The 17,097-nt window shown below is 37.5% G+C and overlaps 1 protein-coding gene across 1 annotated transcript in view; it reads left to right on the top strand.

The window, feature by feature from the left end:
* The first annotated feature begins 1,190 nt into the window (after window positions 1-1,190).
* The window catches only part of LOC104608992 (serine/threonine-protein kinase 12-like), a 35,246-nt gene continuing 19,339 nt past the window's right edge, over window positions 1,191-17,097 (top strand). Inside the window, exons 1-8 of the mRNA XM_010275141.3 lie at window positions 1,191-1,970; window positions 3,529-3,603; window positions 3,693-3,788; window positions 5,733-5,818; window positions 5,948-6,068; window positions 7,478-7,557; window positions 8,621-8,683; window positions 8,834-8,952. Coding sequence (XP_010273443.1) covers window positions 1,647-1,970; window positions 3,529-3,603; window positions 3,693-3,788; window positions 5,733-5,818; window positions 5,948-6,068; window positions 7,478-7,557; window positions 8,621-8,683; window positions 8,834-8,952 — 964 coding nt within the window. The 5' untranslated portion in view covers window positions 1,191-1,646. The remainder of the gene's footprint in view (window positions 1,971-3,528; window positions 3,604-3,692; window positions 3,789-5,732; window positions 5,819-5,947; window positions 6,069-7,477; window positions 7,558-8,620; window positions 8,684-8,833; window positions 8,953-17,097) is intronic.

Below are 17,097 nucleotides of genomic sequence, written 5' to 3'. Positions count from 1 at the left end.
TTGGATTGTGATCAAGTTTGGTGTATTAATTAATGTCCTTATTCCTTACGCTCAGCTTGTATTTGTACTCCTTTTAAACTGTGTCTTAACAATCCTTCAATAGTAGATATGTATATTAAAGCCCTGTTTGGTTTACGAGAATAGGAGTTTGGAATTGAAATGGACTATTCCAATTCCAACTGTTTGGTTGTATGGAATTAGAATTTCATTCCCATTTCAGCTGGAATGATATTCTCTTCTTTGAGAAAATGACCATTCCCTGCTCCTTCTTAAGAATACAATCCCATTTTTACTGTTTTCAATTCCCATTCCCTTTCAAGCATTCCGATTCTAATTCCAACTTTAAACCAAACAAACCCTAATTAATGTCCTTATACCGACCATTTGAGTGTTCCCACTTACGAGGGCCTAGTAAGCGTGTTTTGATAAGCTTTCAAAGAAGCTCCCTTAGAATATTTCTTGCTTTTTAAAAAACACACGCTTTGCGTAAGAACTTTAATCTTTTGGCCTTGTCTATTGTTAAAGTAGAATTTTGGCCCATAACCCATCATATGGTGGGCCCTATATAGTCTAGCAAAAAAGATATATATATATAAGAAAAAGGTGGATCCTGATCAAATAAATCTACAAAAAGATGGCAAAATGTGGGCTCAGACAGGGTTTTGGGCCTTATGTATCCGGACCCAATCTTCTCAAGAAGTCCACTACTACAATTCTTTTCCACCGAACATTTGCATGAAGGAGACAGCTGGCATCAAGTTACTGCTGTGCTCGGCTGTGATCCTTGAAACATGGAGCCTTTGGCTTTGCTCTACAGTGAAAAAAAGTGAAAAGAGAAAAGTAGCCACGTGGCAAGTGATGGCCGCCCAAACCCATTTGCGGAACATGCGCCTCGGACCAGATCCAAGATTTCGTCTTCCACCGGCCAGCCCAGCTAGCTGGCACCTGGCAGCCGTGTTGCACCTTTTGCTCGGAAAGCTGATACCGTTACGCTCCGAGTGTGAACCGTACCGTGAACGTTAGTTGGAATTTAGAAAGCGGTTAACTGACGTCGGCTCGTTGCTGCTTCCGCGCTTTCCGAAAGCCCACCTTCCACGCCCGCCAAGGCGCCAACCCAACCACCTCGCGGCCACGTGCCAGAAAATGATTGTGCTTTTTTTCGAAAAACTACACCGTGTTTTCTAGGAAGACGGATCTGTCCCAAGAGGCCAAGACCCTCCCATATGGAGGACGTCACCGTCATTACGACGAATCAAATTAATTAAAAATTTCGTCTTTTGTTTTATTAATTATCTTTTAAATAATTTTCAAACTGCAGACCTCGACGAAGTGCGCTTGAGACTCTTCTTTCTTATCTGTATTCTTGTATCCAGACTGTGGCGTTGAAATTCGATTGCTTCTCCTTTCTACTCTTCTCTGTTCTGATTCTTGTGACCTGTCTTTGATTCTCTGATCTTCTGGCTCTGTGTTAAACCCTGCAGTTCTTAGAAAAGTCAAGGTTTTAGGGTTCTCTGAAATCTTTCAAATTCAGAGCGGGTTCTGTTGTTTGGGGTTTAGTTTGTGAAATTTGGAGTTCTTGCTTGTAAATTTTGAAGGTTTAAGAGGGTTGGATTTCTTTTGGATTCTTGGCGTTGGATTGTTTGAAAATGGAAGCAATGATGCAGGGGAGGTTTACTCTGGGCAAGCAGTCATCACTTAAGCCACCGGAGCGCGATGATGAATCGGTGGTGGTTGACGAGCAAGAGATTCCGGAAGCTATTGATGATACTATTCGGCTTATGTATTTGGCTAACGAAGGAGACCTTGAAGGGATTGAGGAGCTTTTGAATTCAGGGACCAATGTGAATTTCAAGGACATTGATGGACGGACGGCGCTGCATATTGCCGCTTGTCAGTGGCGGACTGATGTTGTTGAATTGTTGCTACGAAGAGGCGCCGAGGTGGATCGCAAGGATCGATGGGGTAGTACGGTATGTTCATTGCTTTGGACTAAGATGGATTCTGTTTTTTTTTTCTAGGTTAATTGTGCTAATTCATGTTTTCGAATTTATGGACTGAGAAAATGGAGGTATTATCTTGATTTTCTGTTTCTCATTCACTTGTTTATTGTATCTTATTGAACACGTATTTCCTTTTTTCCTTGAATTAATTTTTGTTTTATTGAAATATGTTGCGACCAATATGCTGATGCATTGCGGTAACGAATCAATGAAAAGAATTCGTGTTTAAAAAAAAGAAATAAATGCTGATGTACCTGGAAGTTTCTTTTTCTTGAGTTTATGAAAATGAAATTTAATACGAACTTTCCCCAAGAATGGCATTGTATTTTGCAAGTTTGAATGGGAATGGGTAATGTCAATTATGCTTTCTTGTTCATGTTGGGTGCAGCAAAGAAAGCATCTTTTGTTTGTCTCGATGCAACAATTTGCATTAAAAACTAAAATGACATTGGGCAAATTGGTACTTTTGTAACTGCTAGAGCTGAGTTTCACATGGCTGATACCGGGGTTTGTGCTTTACTAAGCATCACCTTGATTTTGGAACCAAATAGAATTGCATTTCTTTTGGTAAAAGTCATTCGTGTTCCTTTCATCCTCTTTCTTTCATATTCTCTATATTCATTTCCAATTGCCCCCTTTGCAATACCGCAGAGGAAAGTGCAGATCATCTCTTTCTGCATTGCCCAGTGAGCAGACTTATTTGGAACCATTTGCTGGTTAACCTGCATCTAACTGGTTTTTTGTAGTATTTCTTGGGCTTCCTAAGCAGCTGGTACATTGAAGACCTTTCTAGCAATGATAAAATCATTTGGGACATGCTGCCCATGGATATAATTTGGACTATATGGAAGGAGAGGAACATCAGAATTTTTGAAGGCAAATCCTCACAAATAGATGAAGTTATACACAACATATTAGCTAAAATTTTCCCTTGTTCTAAGGCAGCTAATCTATCAACTGATGCCTACTTTTTGTAATTATTCTTATTATAGTTCTCTTGGGCAAATCTCATCCCATGTACAACTACTCAAGTTATACAATTAATTCATTATACTTTACCTTTTCAAAAAAAAAAAAAAAAGAAAAAGAAAACTGTAAATCAATATCATTATGCTCCTTTTGTGTGATACTTCAAACCTGACTAACCATCACAGTCAGTACGAAAGACCCTGCAGACTCCAATGAAGATTGATTACTTTTAAGAAGTTTCAATTGTGTAAGAATTATTTTTAGCAAAGCTGATAAAAAAAGAATTATTTTTAGCAAATCTGATAAAAAAAGAATTCTTTTTGGCAAATGATATATCCTTAAAGATGAAGTTACAAAACCAGTTTTTTGATTTTTCCAGTGTCTTTTGTTTTTCATTGACATCTATATAAGTGTTATTCCATCTCAAAGACTGAATCATCTTATGGAGCTGGCTGTACCTGCCAAATGATTTAGTGCTTCCTCAATTGCCATCTAGATGACTGAATCATCTTATTAAATCTCTAAGGACTTGCACAATAATTTAGAGTTCCTCAAACAGCCTCTTGCAGATGCAATATATTACAAAAACCATGATGTGATCAAACTTTTGGAGAAACATGGTGCAAAGCCTCTGGTATGTGTTACATATTAGATCATCCTTTGTATTGGAATGAAATTGGTGGTCCATATTGTAACTATTCTTTTCTGATTTAATAACTTCAGATGGCCCCTATGCATGTCCACAATGCCCGTGAAGTTCCAGAATACGAGATTGATCCTAAAGAGCTTGATTTTACTAATAGTGTTGAAATAACCAAGGTACTTGGACCTATTCTCTCTTTGTTGATTATTTAATTCTTTTCATTATCTTTTTTGAACCTGGTTGAGAATCTACTTGTATTTGTAATATCTGCATGAAATGGTCTGTTGCCATGAAATGGCTTCTATATTTAAAAGGGACGATGTCAATATTCTCCACTCCATCTAGTTGATCTTCTTCTTTAAAAGCCTTTCTGCTTTGATCACGAGATTCTGAATCCTAAGTTTTCAAAAGATGGAGGGAAAGGGTTCTTTGTTATCCCAGTGGGGAAACGGTTCTCTTTAATTGGCCTTTGTGATTCTATGCGAACCATTGTAAACTTAATTTCTTGCTAAGTAATAAAAAGGTATGTTCAGCATTAGGAGTTGCTATTTTCGCCTTCAAATAACTCATGCTTTACATGGATACCAAGTTATTCTAAGTTGCTATTGCAAATAATGAGAAAGAAGAAAGAAGAGAAGAGAGAAGATTAGAGATTATTGGTCTAACAGTATCACATGCAGTTTGTCTCTCTCTGATGAGAGTAGTTTTTTACATAAAATTTAAACTATACAAAATTACAAGAAAACCCTATAGCTTCTCTTGAACAAGGCAACTTGAAGATTCCAGCATTACAGCAAGAGCTCTTACACCACACCTACAAGGATCCAGTCAGTTTGATTTCACTCACAGAGGCACTTTTGGCTCTTACCCATGGCAAGCAACTCTTCAACTTATTACATGGTGGCTGTGCAGCTCTTTCCCAAGACATGACCAATCATCAAGTCCACCTTGGTAAATACCCCAGTAATAATGAAATACTACCAACTTAACAAAGACCTAACAAAAACATGACAGTATGAGGAACATTCTACTAGAAATATTAATATATCAAATACCTAATGACACATAAGTACAACTAAACAACATGACCCTTAAACATAAAAAGAGATTTTCTCTTCATAAAAGCTTGTAGCATTTCAAGCATTTTGAACAAGTGCAAGGCACAATGAATCTTGATGATGGAAATACACACACAATTCAACAATATGCACCATGATAGATCTTCAATAAAAAAGAATGTGCTAATGTTCTCAAAAGATACCACTCTCCCCGTCCTTTAATTTTCAGATCCCAATAGAACTTGAAACATGACTGTAATCAAAACTTTGTTTACAACCAAGATTTATAGAATCTCTCAGGGTGAAATCATCCTTGGTGCCAAAATAGATAGAGAAATAGGTGTTCATTCAATTGGTCACAGAAACCAGTACAACTTGAATTAAAAAACTCATAAGAAGAAGATCAACAAATCCTAAACACTAGTTTTATCCAGATAGGAAAGAAGCAGTCATACACAATATCAAAATCTTTGATTTTCTTGATTTTTCTTTGTCGTCAAGAAAAATCTGATGATGATGAAAATGTTAATAGTGATTATGCCTGTTAATCAGAATTACAGTTGTTAAGTTGTGAATAATGAGAAAGAAGAAAGAAGAAAAGAGTAGAGTTTATTAGTTTAACACATCACATTCCAATCTGTCTTTCTTTATAAGAAAGACTTTTATACAACATTAAACCATCCAAAGTTACAATAAAAGCCCCAATGAAGTTGATATTACATTAAAGTCCCTGACTATATATTTTTCTTCATAAAATAATCCTTATACAAACTGAATACTCCAACAGATTCTGTTAGCAAACAATTTGACCACATACTGGAGTTTCTGGATTGTGCATTCTACAAATGTCATCCCATTTTTGTTATCATTCATGTGGCTAGAAACTGCGTCGTTTTGACTCTTATTTCTGGATTTTAATTGTGTGATCAAGGTTACCTAGTTATTTATTCTCTTGCAAGTCTGTTCACCGAAATTTAATCAATTTGAATTTATATGATGATTCACCTGTACCAGTATTGTCATTAGTTGGGAACTTACTCTATCACATGAAATATATCATAGGGAACCTTCCGTATTGCATTATGGCGTGGAACACAAGTTGCAGTGAAGACACTTGGGGATGATGTCATTACTGATGAGGATAAAGTGTGGGTTGGTTATACACTACCAGTTGATTGGAAAGCTTTTTCCTTGCTATTTAGTATTAATGACATTGATGTCATTTTTATTTAATCTTTCTTCTAGTTTTGTCATTTTCATATCTATGGATTTTACAGGACGGCATTTAGGGATGAGCTTGCATTGCTCCAAAAGATACGACATCCAAATGTGGTCCAGTTCTTGGGTGCTGTAACCCAGAGTAGTCCAATGATGATTGTCACTGAATATTTACCCAAGGTTTTCCACTTTCTTTGTGTTATTGGCTTATTGCCAACTGGTCTTTTGTACAGCACATGTTCTTCTATCTTAACAACTAATTGTTCTGCATTGCCTCTTTAACCACATGTGAAGGTTTCAATATGACATCCTTTTTTGTTTGGTACAACTATCACATTTATTGTTCATATTTAACTTCTATTTCAAAACTTCATTCTTGTAAGTCACACAGTACAAGTGATTCACATAAGTTCAACTATTACTTCTTTTTTGATGAGTAAATGGTAAAATTTATTCAACTAAATAGGGGCAAACCCTGCATGCAACTATCACAAGGTCATGACACATGGCCCATCTTTAATACCATAGCGTAGATGGAGGGTGGTAGTTCTAGCTTGGCCAGCATGGCCCAATTGTTTAGTGCCCAATACTTCTAGGCCGGGCCCAGCCTGGAATTTTTTATGTCTGGTATAGATATTATTATATATTATAATTATTTAGTATGTACTATAAATGATATGATACATGTTATATATCATAATGTGAGGGTGGGCCTTGGTGCAATGGTTGGGTTGCTCCACTCGACCTAGGTGACCAGGGTTCAAATCTTGGAAACAGTGTCTGTATGTGCAGGGGTAAGGCTGTGTACATCTGTCCCTCTCCAGACCCCACATTGGCAGGAGCCTCATGCACTGGGCTGTCCTTTTTTTGTTATATATCATAATGTGATATAAACAAGGACATTTTCAATGTTTTGTGTCTTATAAATTCATAAGTATTCATGCCTGGGGTGCAGCATGGGCCAGGACGAGGCCTTGGTTAAGCTCCTTATCTTAGGTACTAAGCCTGACCCATGATCACACCTACTCGTGTGTGTGTGTGTAAATTTGCAGGATGGAAGAATAATCACTCCTATTATCTTCTCATTGTTAATTCATTCCTCATTGGCATCAAAAAAATGAAAAGCTTTGCATTTAAGTTGTTATTTAATTTTGTTGCGCTCATTTCTGTAAAATCTTGGGCTGGCATATCTGGGGTCTTGGGAGGGGTAGACTGGATATGGTCTTACCTTTGGTATTTTTTGCACAAAGTGGCCACTCACAGACCGAGTGATCAAGATTTGGTAATGGCCTTTTTGTTGGTGCATATTGAGATGCAATTTGGAGATTGAAGTTTTCTCACATGTGTGGATGTAATTATGGAAATTGTAAAAAATCTAAAAGTTCTTTTCTTTGAAAACCAGACAGGACATTGAACTGCATAGGGGCTTGATTTTGGTTCTTCCTAGTTTGACTGAAAACGATCTGAAATGTCTAAATCATTGACTGGATTAGGGGTTGGCTCCAGTTTAGCCTGGTTCAATTGAACAATGTAGTCTGATTTCTAGAATGTTGGTTGTAATATAATACAACTCTCTTTGTATGGTGCAGGGAGATTTTCGTGCATATTTGAAAAGAAAAGGAGCACTGAAGCCAATGACAGCAATCAAATTTGCACTTGATATTGCAAGGTTTGTTCACTGGTTTATATGCTGGATTTTCCTCAGTCGTATAGCATTGCCCATACTTAAGAAGTGAAGTGGTCTAGATACAAAAAATGACCATTGGTTAAATGCAGAGCCAACCAGCTTAGAACTGAAGAGTTCCATGTTAACCTGGGTTTGATTTACACACATATACCTGCATATACTGTATACTGGATGTAGGTGTATAAATATTATATATCAATGTGTCTTTATAGTGTTGAATATTGTCATCACTGTTGCTTTTATAATACACAAGGGGCGTGTCTTCACAAGCACCATAGCAGAGGGGAGATCTTGGGCAGGCAAGGCTGACTCTACCCGTGGGATGAGTGGAGTACTGCACGACTTAGAGGCTGAGAAAGTCGGGTTGTGATATTAGGCTGTGTTTGGTTTTCCTTTTAGTGGTTACAAAAAGGAGAAATTTGCTTTGGGGTTGTTTGATGAGAGCAATCTTATCTTTCTTTTTCCAAGATAGAAAGGAGGAGGTTGATTGATATTGTTCGATTTTCAGCAATGCTCCTCACTTTCATTCAATCTCTAGAGAAGCTCTGTTCAGTAGTCGATAGCAACTTAAGGAAGAAAAGAGAAGCAACAAAGCTATAATCTTTGGTATGGAGGATCTTTAAAATGAAAAAAAGTATATTAATTAGTAAGTGGATTTGATTGACTCCACAAAATACAAAAACTTCAGCTGATTATGAGTGATTTCTGATGACTAAGAATTGGCATGGAATGCAGTGACAGTAGGGCTTATCCAGTTATCCAAATGAATATGATGATTCAGTTTGACTGGGTTTTACAGTCATGTTCTTTTAAGTTCTAATGGTGTGGATTGTGAAATTGATTGTGTTGGCATGTTGAATATAATTATTTTGTCTTAGATTGTTTACTATCACTTTTTTTTTGAACCATGGGTTGTAGGACTCATAGATTTGGAACCTGATGATGATTTCATATTCTAGACCCCACCCATTAAATGTTTCTTCTTGTCATGGTCTCTGCTAACAAATTGGTTTTCCTTGTGATAATGTCTTGGCTAATTTTTTAGGGGAATGAATTACTTGCATGAGCATAAACCAGAAGCAATTATTCACCGAGATCTTGAACCTTCGTAAGTTCTCATATAACATTGTTTTCTTTCCACCCTTCCCCCTTTGGTGCAGAGAACCAATTCTTTCCTTTTTTTTGAAGTAGTTATTATCTACCTGGATGGTCTGAAACTGTTAGAACTTTCTTGTGTTGCTTTCGAGTAAGATAACAGAAATATACTTCGGGATGATTCTGGACATCTAAAAGTTGCAGACTTTGGAGTTAGTAAGTTACTGCAAGTTGCGAATACAGTTAAAGAAGATAGACCTCTAACATGTCAAGACACATCATGTAAGTTTGTTGATTTATGACATAATTTATAGCATTGGTTCTTTTTTGAAAAAATTCCTCATTTAAGGGTTTATGGATAGTTCAAAATGAAAGAAAGGTCTACAATTAACTCAATTAATACATGGCATATATATGAGGAAGATGCTTCATGAAAGACTCGTGTTAATGATTCTATTAACTTAGTGTTTTTCCAGACTCATGGAGAAACTATTTATCTTCTAAATTCTAATGCTGGAATACCTATCATTTGAATATTCAGACAGTTGGTCTCTCTCTTTCTCCTTTTCGTCCTAAATGTTGACTCAAGGCATCATTTATGAATTGCATCTAAATCCCAAATAAATGGTATCATTGTTAGTCAATATCATATTGGAGACACTACAGGTTGTGACAGCTTTGAGTTGAAAAGAGTGTGCTGAATTGGACTTTGGGGGGGGGGTGATGTTGAAGTAATAATTCCTTTGGATATCTCCTGTATAGATTCTGGAGTAGTTGAGGAGAAGGGTCAACTGTTAGACCTGAGTTCTCATCTTCAAAGATAACTTTAATGGTAAAGGGAAGGAAGGCAATTCTTCAGGTGAAGGTTTATGTTTCAGAACAAATCTGTACTGGTTTCAACCCTAGATTAGCAGAGAATAAAGACAAAAGAAAGAGAGAGAAGAGAGAAAGAAGAGAAGGAGGAGAAAACTGGTTCGATCTAGAGAAGTAAGCTTATTCTCTAGTCAGCCAGATTGTATTTATATGTTTGTAATTGAGTACATAAAGACTTTTATGCCCCTAATTAAGTATGGGACATATAACATAAACTTGAACATAATAGACATTACATCACACTAATAATATATACTGAAATGACAAAACTACCCTTGTATAGTTGACTAATACTCCCCCTCAAGCTGGTGAGTATATATCATATAGTCCTAGCTTGTCACAAATGTAATCCACTCTTCCCTGACCCTTAGTGAACAGGTTTGCCCATTGGTTTCTTGTGTTTACAAATGCAATACTTATTACTCCACTAAGCACCTTCTCTCTCACAAAGCGACAATCAATTTCTATGTATTTTGTTCTTTCATGGAAAAATGGATTAATGAAATGTGGAGTGCAGCATGGTTGTCACAATAAAGTTTCATGGGGTGATTAGTTGTATACCCCATCCCTTGCTACCACAGTCTGCTTCTTACTCTTCCATGTCACCAAATTTCCTCCAAGAAAGGTACAGTACCCCGTAGTGGATCTCCTGTTAGATATTGAACCAGCCCAATCAGCATTTGTATATCCCTTTATCTCAAGATTTCCTCCACCCTTATATAACAAACCACGACCTGGAGCTCCCTTCAATTACCAGACAATCCTTATTCCTTAAAACTGCATCCCAATGTGGCACTCGAGGATTCTGCATGAACTGACTTACTACACTGACTGCAAAAGATATATCTGGCCGAGTAATGGTTAGATAATTCAACATTCCTACCAGCCTCTGGTACCTTCCTAGGTCCTTAAACTCCTCACCTGCATCAATACTCAATTTGACATTCGGTTCCATGGGTGTTTCAACTAGTTTGGCACCTAATAAACCTATCTCATCCAAATCAAGAACATACTTCTGTTGGCACAGATTGATACCATGCTTAAACCTTGCTACCTCTATCCCCAAGAAGTATTTTAACTTCCTAAGGTCCTTTGTTTGGAAGTGATATTGCAAGAATGTCTTCAACTTGTCAATTCCCAACCTATCACTACCTGTGATGTCAATGTCATCTACATATTACCACCAACAAAATCTTCCTAGCAGACGAATCATAGCTGAATACTGAATGATCAACCTAACACTGTCTCATGCCAAACTCTTTCACAACTTCACTAAATCTACCAAACCATGCACGTGGAGTCTGTTTAAGTTCATAAATAGCCTTCTTGAGTTTGCACACCTTTCCATCCTCCCCTGAGCAACAAACCCTGGTGGTTGCTCCATGTAAACCTCCTCAAGAAGGTCACAATGTAAAAATGCATTCTTGATGTCAAGTTGGAATAGAGGTCAATTATACATAGCAGCTAATGAAATCAAAACACAAACTGAACTAATCTTAGCCACAAGAGAGAAGGTCTCTGTGTAGTCAATGCCATATAGTTGTGAATACCCTTTTGCCACCAACCAAGTCTTGAACCGCTCAACACTACCATCTGGGAGATACTTGACAGTGTACACCCACTTACAACCCATAACATGTTTTCCAGGAGGAAGAGTGGTGAGATCCTACATATGATTATGAGCCAAAGCAGAGAGTTCTTCATCCATTGCTTGGCACCACCGTAGGGAGGTAAGGGCTTCTTGGACATTCTTAGGAACAAAAACGAAAGATAACAAAGAAACAAATTGTTGATAGGAGGCAGAAAGGTGAGATATTGAAACATAATTGGAAATGGGATGAAGTGTGCAACTACATTTACCTTTCCCCAAAGCAATGGGAAGGTCAAGGTTGAAGGGAGGGGGTGAAACTGGTGCTGAAACAATTGTTGTATCTATTTACAATGAAGAGACTGAAGGAGGAGCTGATGCCTGTTGATGCGTATACACTTGTCTGATAGGTGGTCATTCAGCAAGGAACTGCACTGGAGACGACGAATGAGACACAACTAGAACTGAAATTGGAACAAGAGGGATGTGATCTGCAATTGGAGCTAGAAGTGGAGGCAGAGAAAAAGAGGAGACATCCGACGCCGAAAAAACTAGAACAAACTCAAAGAACATAACATCAACACAAACAAAAGAACACTGAGAACTAGGGTTATAACATTTATACACCTACATGTGAACTAGTGTGTACAAAGTGGTCACCCCATGAAACTTTATTGTGACAACCAAGCTGCAGCCCACATTTCATCTAATCCATTTTTCCATGAAAGTACAAAGTACATAGAAGTTGACTATCGTTTTGTGAGAGAGAAGGTGCTCAGTGGAGTAATAAGTACTGCATTTGTAAACACAGGAAACCAATGGGCAGATCTGTTCACTAAGGGGTTGAGTCGGGGAAGAATGGATTACATTTGTGACAAGCTGGGACCATATGATATATACTCACTAGCTTGAGGGGGAGTGTTATAGTCGACTATATAGGGGTAGTTTTGTCTTTTCAGTATATTATTAGTGTGATGTAATGTTTATTATGTTCAAGTTTATATTATATGTTCCATACTTAGGCCTGAAGCCTGGCCCGTGAACAGGTCTAATTTCTATAGCCAAATAGGATATGTTTTGAATAAGGCCTCTAAGATCTCTTGTAGAAGGTCCAGTAAGGTTTTGTTCATGGGAGCTTGTCCATTATTGCTTTAAAGCTAAATCCAGATGTGGATCATGGAAGGGCTTGGTTAAATGAGGGTGAGGTCATCTTGGAATTTTTAAAGGCATCTTGAGTGGTTGTTAAAGTTACTAAGAAATTAGAGATTTTCCTCCCCCTCCCCCTACTCTGGCTAGCATCTAAAGTAAAGACTTACTACTTGCTAGGAAGAAAAGGTACAACAGGGGGTCATATTTGTCAAGGTTTGTAGCAATTCTAGTTGTCAGTGGAGAAATAAGTTGCCCAATCACATAGGTGATGGAATTTTACAAAGAAAAACCTAAATCATAGGCTAATTTCTGAGTTTTATATCCCATCCAAGCATGCCTACAAATTGAGAAGCTGCAAATTTCTTTACTAAATGATATTGGCTTTATATCAAACATGGAAAATCATCATATCCAAAAGATACTGAGGGATGGAGGCAATTGAGTCCTTGTTCTATTTATTGTATGGCTTGTTCTTTTATTCTTTTTGTATTCTTTACTTCTAGCTGACCCCATGGAGTTGGGACAAGGATTATATGATGATAATGTTTTCTTTTCTTCTATTTCATTGAAGCTCTTGTATTTGTAGTGAAATCCTAAAATAAAACATAAGTAACATATATATGGTAAACCTCTGGGGTATACCGTTTTTTCCTTAACTCCATCCATTATGATGTGGGAAGGGTTGACAAAATCCGCTTTTGGGAAGACCTTTGGATAGGGGAAACACCATTAAAACATCAACTTCCTGATCTTTTTGTCTTTTCTAACCTTAAGGTTGAAACTGTATCTAGAATGGGAACACCTCCTCCTGGTTTTCATTAGAACCTTAGTTTTAGAAGAGTTCCAAGGGAATGTGAGTGTACTTCCTTCATTGACCTAGTTGACATTTTGGAAGTAGTTTTTTCTAGACCCAAACCTTGAAGATTCTAGAATTTGGCTCATCCCCCTAGATGCACTCTTTACTTTCTCCTCCTTTTTCAAACATATTGTCTCACATAATTCTCAAGGGGTGGACTTCTCGGTGAAAGAAAATTGGAGTAAGCCTATCCCACAAAAAACTTGAGCTTTCCACTGAGAAATCTTCCTTGGAAAGGAAAATACATGTGATTTGCTACAAAGAAGAAGACCCTTTTCTTGCCTTTCTCCTCATATGTTGCTTCTTATGTAGGGGTAGAATTTGGGAGAGCAATATCATACGTGTTATGCCATTCGATATGTGATTGAGTGTGTGAGGTCCATTAAACAGTATCATACGTGTTATGCCATTCGAGCGTGTGACTCATACGACTCGAAAACGGAACTGTTCTGGCCACTGATTTTCGGGTAGGTGGTTCGACCGTCTAGTTCAAACAGACGGCCCATTCTAACAACAAAAAAATTACAAGCAAAAAATTACAGAACCATTATGGCCATCAGTTTTCAGGTCGATGGTTTGATCGTCCAGTTCGAACGAATGACCTGTTCTGACAACAAAAATTACAGGCAAAAAATCGAGTGTGTGAGGTTCATTAAGCAGTATCATACGTGTTATGTCATTCGAGCGTTTGACTCATACGAGCCAAAAACGGAACTGTTATGGCCACTGGTTTTCAGGTCGACAATTTGACCGTCTGACTTGAATGGATGGCCCGTTTTGACAACAAAAATTAAAGAAATAAAAAAACGGCTAAAAACCATTTCAACGATTTTTGGACAAGGATCGGGATTGGGGTAAACGGAATCGATTGCCTGGACGGTTCCCAATTAAAAAAATAAAAAAACGGAACCATTGAGTCTGTGAGGTCCATTAAGTAGTATCATACGCGTTATGTCATTCGAGCGTGTGACTCATATGATCTGAAAACGAAACCATTCTGGCCACTGGTTTTCGGGTCAACGGTTCGACCATCCAATTCGAATGGATGGTCGTTCTGACAACACAAATTTTAAAAATAAAAAACCGACCAAAACCATTGAACAGGTCAACGGGTCGACGGTTCGACTGCCCAGGTCACTGGGTCGTTGACCGATTCAACGGTTTTTGGCTAGGGACCGGGATTGGGGTAAAACGGAATTGGTTGCTTGGATGGTTCTTGGGTCGAAATGTCCGTCCGTTCGAGTCAACGGTGGTTCGAAAACCATGCTTTTTATGCTTTTGGATTTTCACTATTCAAAGGTTTCTTCTACTATGGGCTTTATTCGAGTGCGTGCGGTATGTTCCTTTTTTTCATTTTCTGTTTTTGTGTTTTTTTTGTGTGTTTGGTCTTCTTCTTCAAGATCCTCTAAAACGGTCTAGGGTTTACCACCATTTTATTTCTTCCCTTTTGTTTTTTCTTTGGGTTTTCTTGTGCAATGTTATTTTTTTTTTAATTTTCTTACAAGACAATTTGCTTTGTCTCTTCCTTTGATTGCATGCATGTTTAATTCCGCCTCAAAGCGGAACTTTGGACTCGATTTTCTGATTTTTTTTCCTTGGTTTTTTCAGTTTAGTGGATTTATTGCCATTTTTTTTTTTGTGTTTAAGGTCACTTTGGATTTATCTTTCAAGGTTTTGGAATCCCTTGCAATGTCCACCATTCCCATGAATATAACTTCAAAGTTATTTCATCTAATTATTGACATCTAGAAAAAAAATGACCCAGAAACGGAACCGTTCTGGCCACTGGTTTCCAGCTCGACGGTTCAACCGTTCGGTTCGAACAGATGGCTTGTTCTAACATCAAAAATCAAAAAATAAAAAATAATTAAAAATAAGAATGGCCAAAAACCATTGAATGGGTCGATGGTTCGACTGCCCGGGTCAACGGATCATTTGACTGATTCAATGATTTTTGGCCACGGACTGGGTTTGGGTAAAACGGAACGAGTTGCCTAGACAGTTCCCAGGCCGAACGGTCCTACCATCTGGGTCAACTAGGAGTTTTCGATGTGAAACAAAGGACAACTATGAAGTAGAACTCAGAACTATCACTGTATGATCGTGTTCTTTTATATGAAATGCTTTGCTGAAGCAATATTTAAAAAACGAGCACACGATGATCTCTTTTAAGTCTTTATATGAGTTTCAAGAGTTAAGTACTTATAATTGCAAGTTTCTTATTAAGAAACCATTGTCTTTTTTAATGCAGCAAACAACAATGTTACAATTCCATTCCAGCCTCTGCTTCTGTTATTACGAATGAAGAAATTCTAACAATACCATTATGCAATTCAGCCCATAAAGATGAACTTACATAGGATTAAATTGAGAGATCAACATTAATTGATGGTTGGATGAGAAGAATATTAAAACTAATTAATTGGCACATGATATCATAACAACCTTGAGAATGCAACTCACGAGTATGGTTGTATCTCTTTATCACATTATTTTCTCTTCATGCAAGCCCCCAAGTAGGGGTGTCCATGAAAAACAGAAAAATCGAACTGAACCAAGAAAACCAAACCACAAAATGCAGTTAACTGAACTGATCGGTTCAGTTTTGGTTTGGAATTTTTGAAAAACCGAAGGACCGGTTCAGTTTTCGGTTAACCTACAAAAAAACCGGCGGTTAACTGAACCGATCGGTATATATATTTTTAATATGTCACATATTTTCTATATATTATATATAAACATATATAATTGTTTGAATGGCATAACACGTGTGATTTGCTGCAAAAAATAATTGTTTGAATAAGAAATAAATACTCATTTAAAAATTATAAAAATATTTCATTAAATAATTATTAATGAAATTCTTCTATCCACATTTTAGAAAACAAATAAATCCTCTCCCAACTTATAACTTTGTTTGGAAAAGGGATAGACTACATGTGATATAAAAACTTTTAGGGGGTGTTCTTTTCTTTGGATTTTGAAAGGAGGGTTATGGTTAAAATGGTCATTTCCTTTTTTGAAAAAAATTTCCTAGGTTCATGTCCCCTCACATTTTCTACGTACTTTAGGAGGTCAATAGTCATTCCCTAATAAAAATAGTGTAGGAGGGTTGAATATGTAAAATAATTAAAACTATAGGGACGTTTTCGTAAAACGCAAATGGATATGTATTTGTAAAATGTGGAGCTGGATAGCCAAAGTTTTATCAAATGTTTTTATTTTCTCCGTAAATTTAGGACCTCCGTGATGGATACGTCGTCATTTTCAAGGAACATATGAGGCTGTGGATATCTTCAATCCAAACTTCTTGAGGCAACCAAAGAATAGAGGGAGAGCAATGTGGAGAGATACTAAGGTAGCAATTACTTGGGTGGAGTGGGGAGAGAGGAATAACAAAATATTTACTGGAAAGAGTAGGACTTTGGAGGAGGTAATAGACAGCATAAAAGTGAAGGTTGAACTATGGGTAAAGACCTTGGACTGCTTTCAGAATTTTTCAATCACTGACATCTTAAGGGCATGAAATGAGGTAGCAGTCCTCTAGAGAATAAGAAAGAATAAGAGTGGAGTGGAAACCCCCAGGAGGCAGCAAAGTAAAATTGAACTTTGATGGGAGCTCCTTGGTAACCCGGGTATGGCAGGAATAGGTGGTACAATCAGAAATTCGGAGAGCAGGTTCTTGGCTTTGTATTCAGGGCCAATTGGTACTGCAAACTCTATGAAGGATGAATTGTTGGCATTGTTGCATGGTTTTCGGTTGGCAAAGCAACTGGGTTTTAGACAGGTGGAGGTGGAAGGGGACTCAAAAGTAATTACCTCATGAGTGAGTTGAAATAGACATATCCCATGGACTCTCAAACATGTTTTGAGGGAAGTGGGAATGATTGGAAAGGATTTAAATGCTGAATTCAAGTGGGTAAGGAGTGCAAATGGCTTAGTTGACTCCCTTGCTAAACGA

Source organism: Nelumbo nucifera, chromosome 3, assembly GCF_055504915.1.
Source record: "Nelumbo nucifera cultivar China Antique chromosome 3, China Antique-T2T, whole genome shotgun sequence".
NCBI lineage: Eukaryota > Viridiplantae > Streptophyta > Magnoliopsida > Proteales > Nelumbonaceae > Nelumbo > Nelumbo nucifera.
The sequence above is the reverse complement of the archived record's forward strand: the minus strand, read 5'-3'. Positions and strand labels throughout refer to the sequence as shown.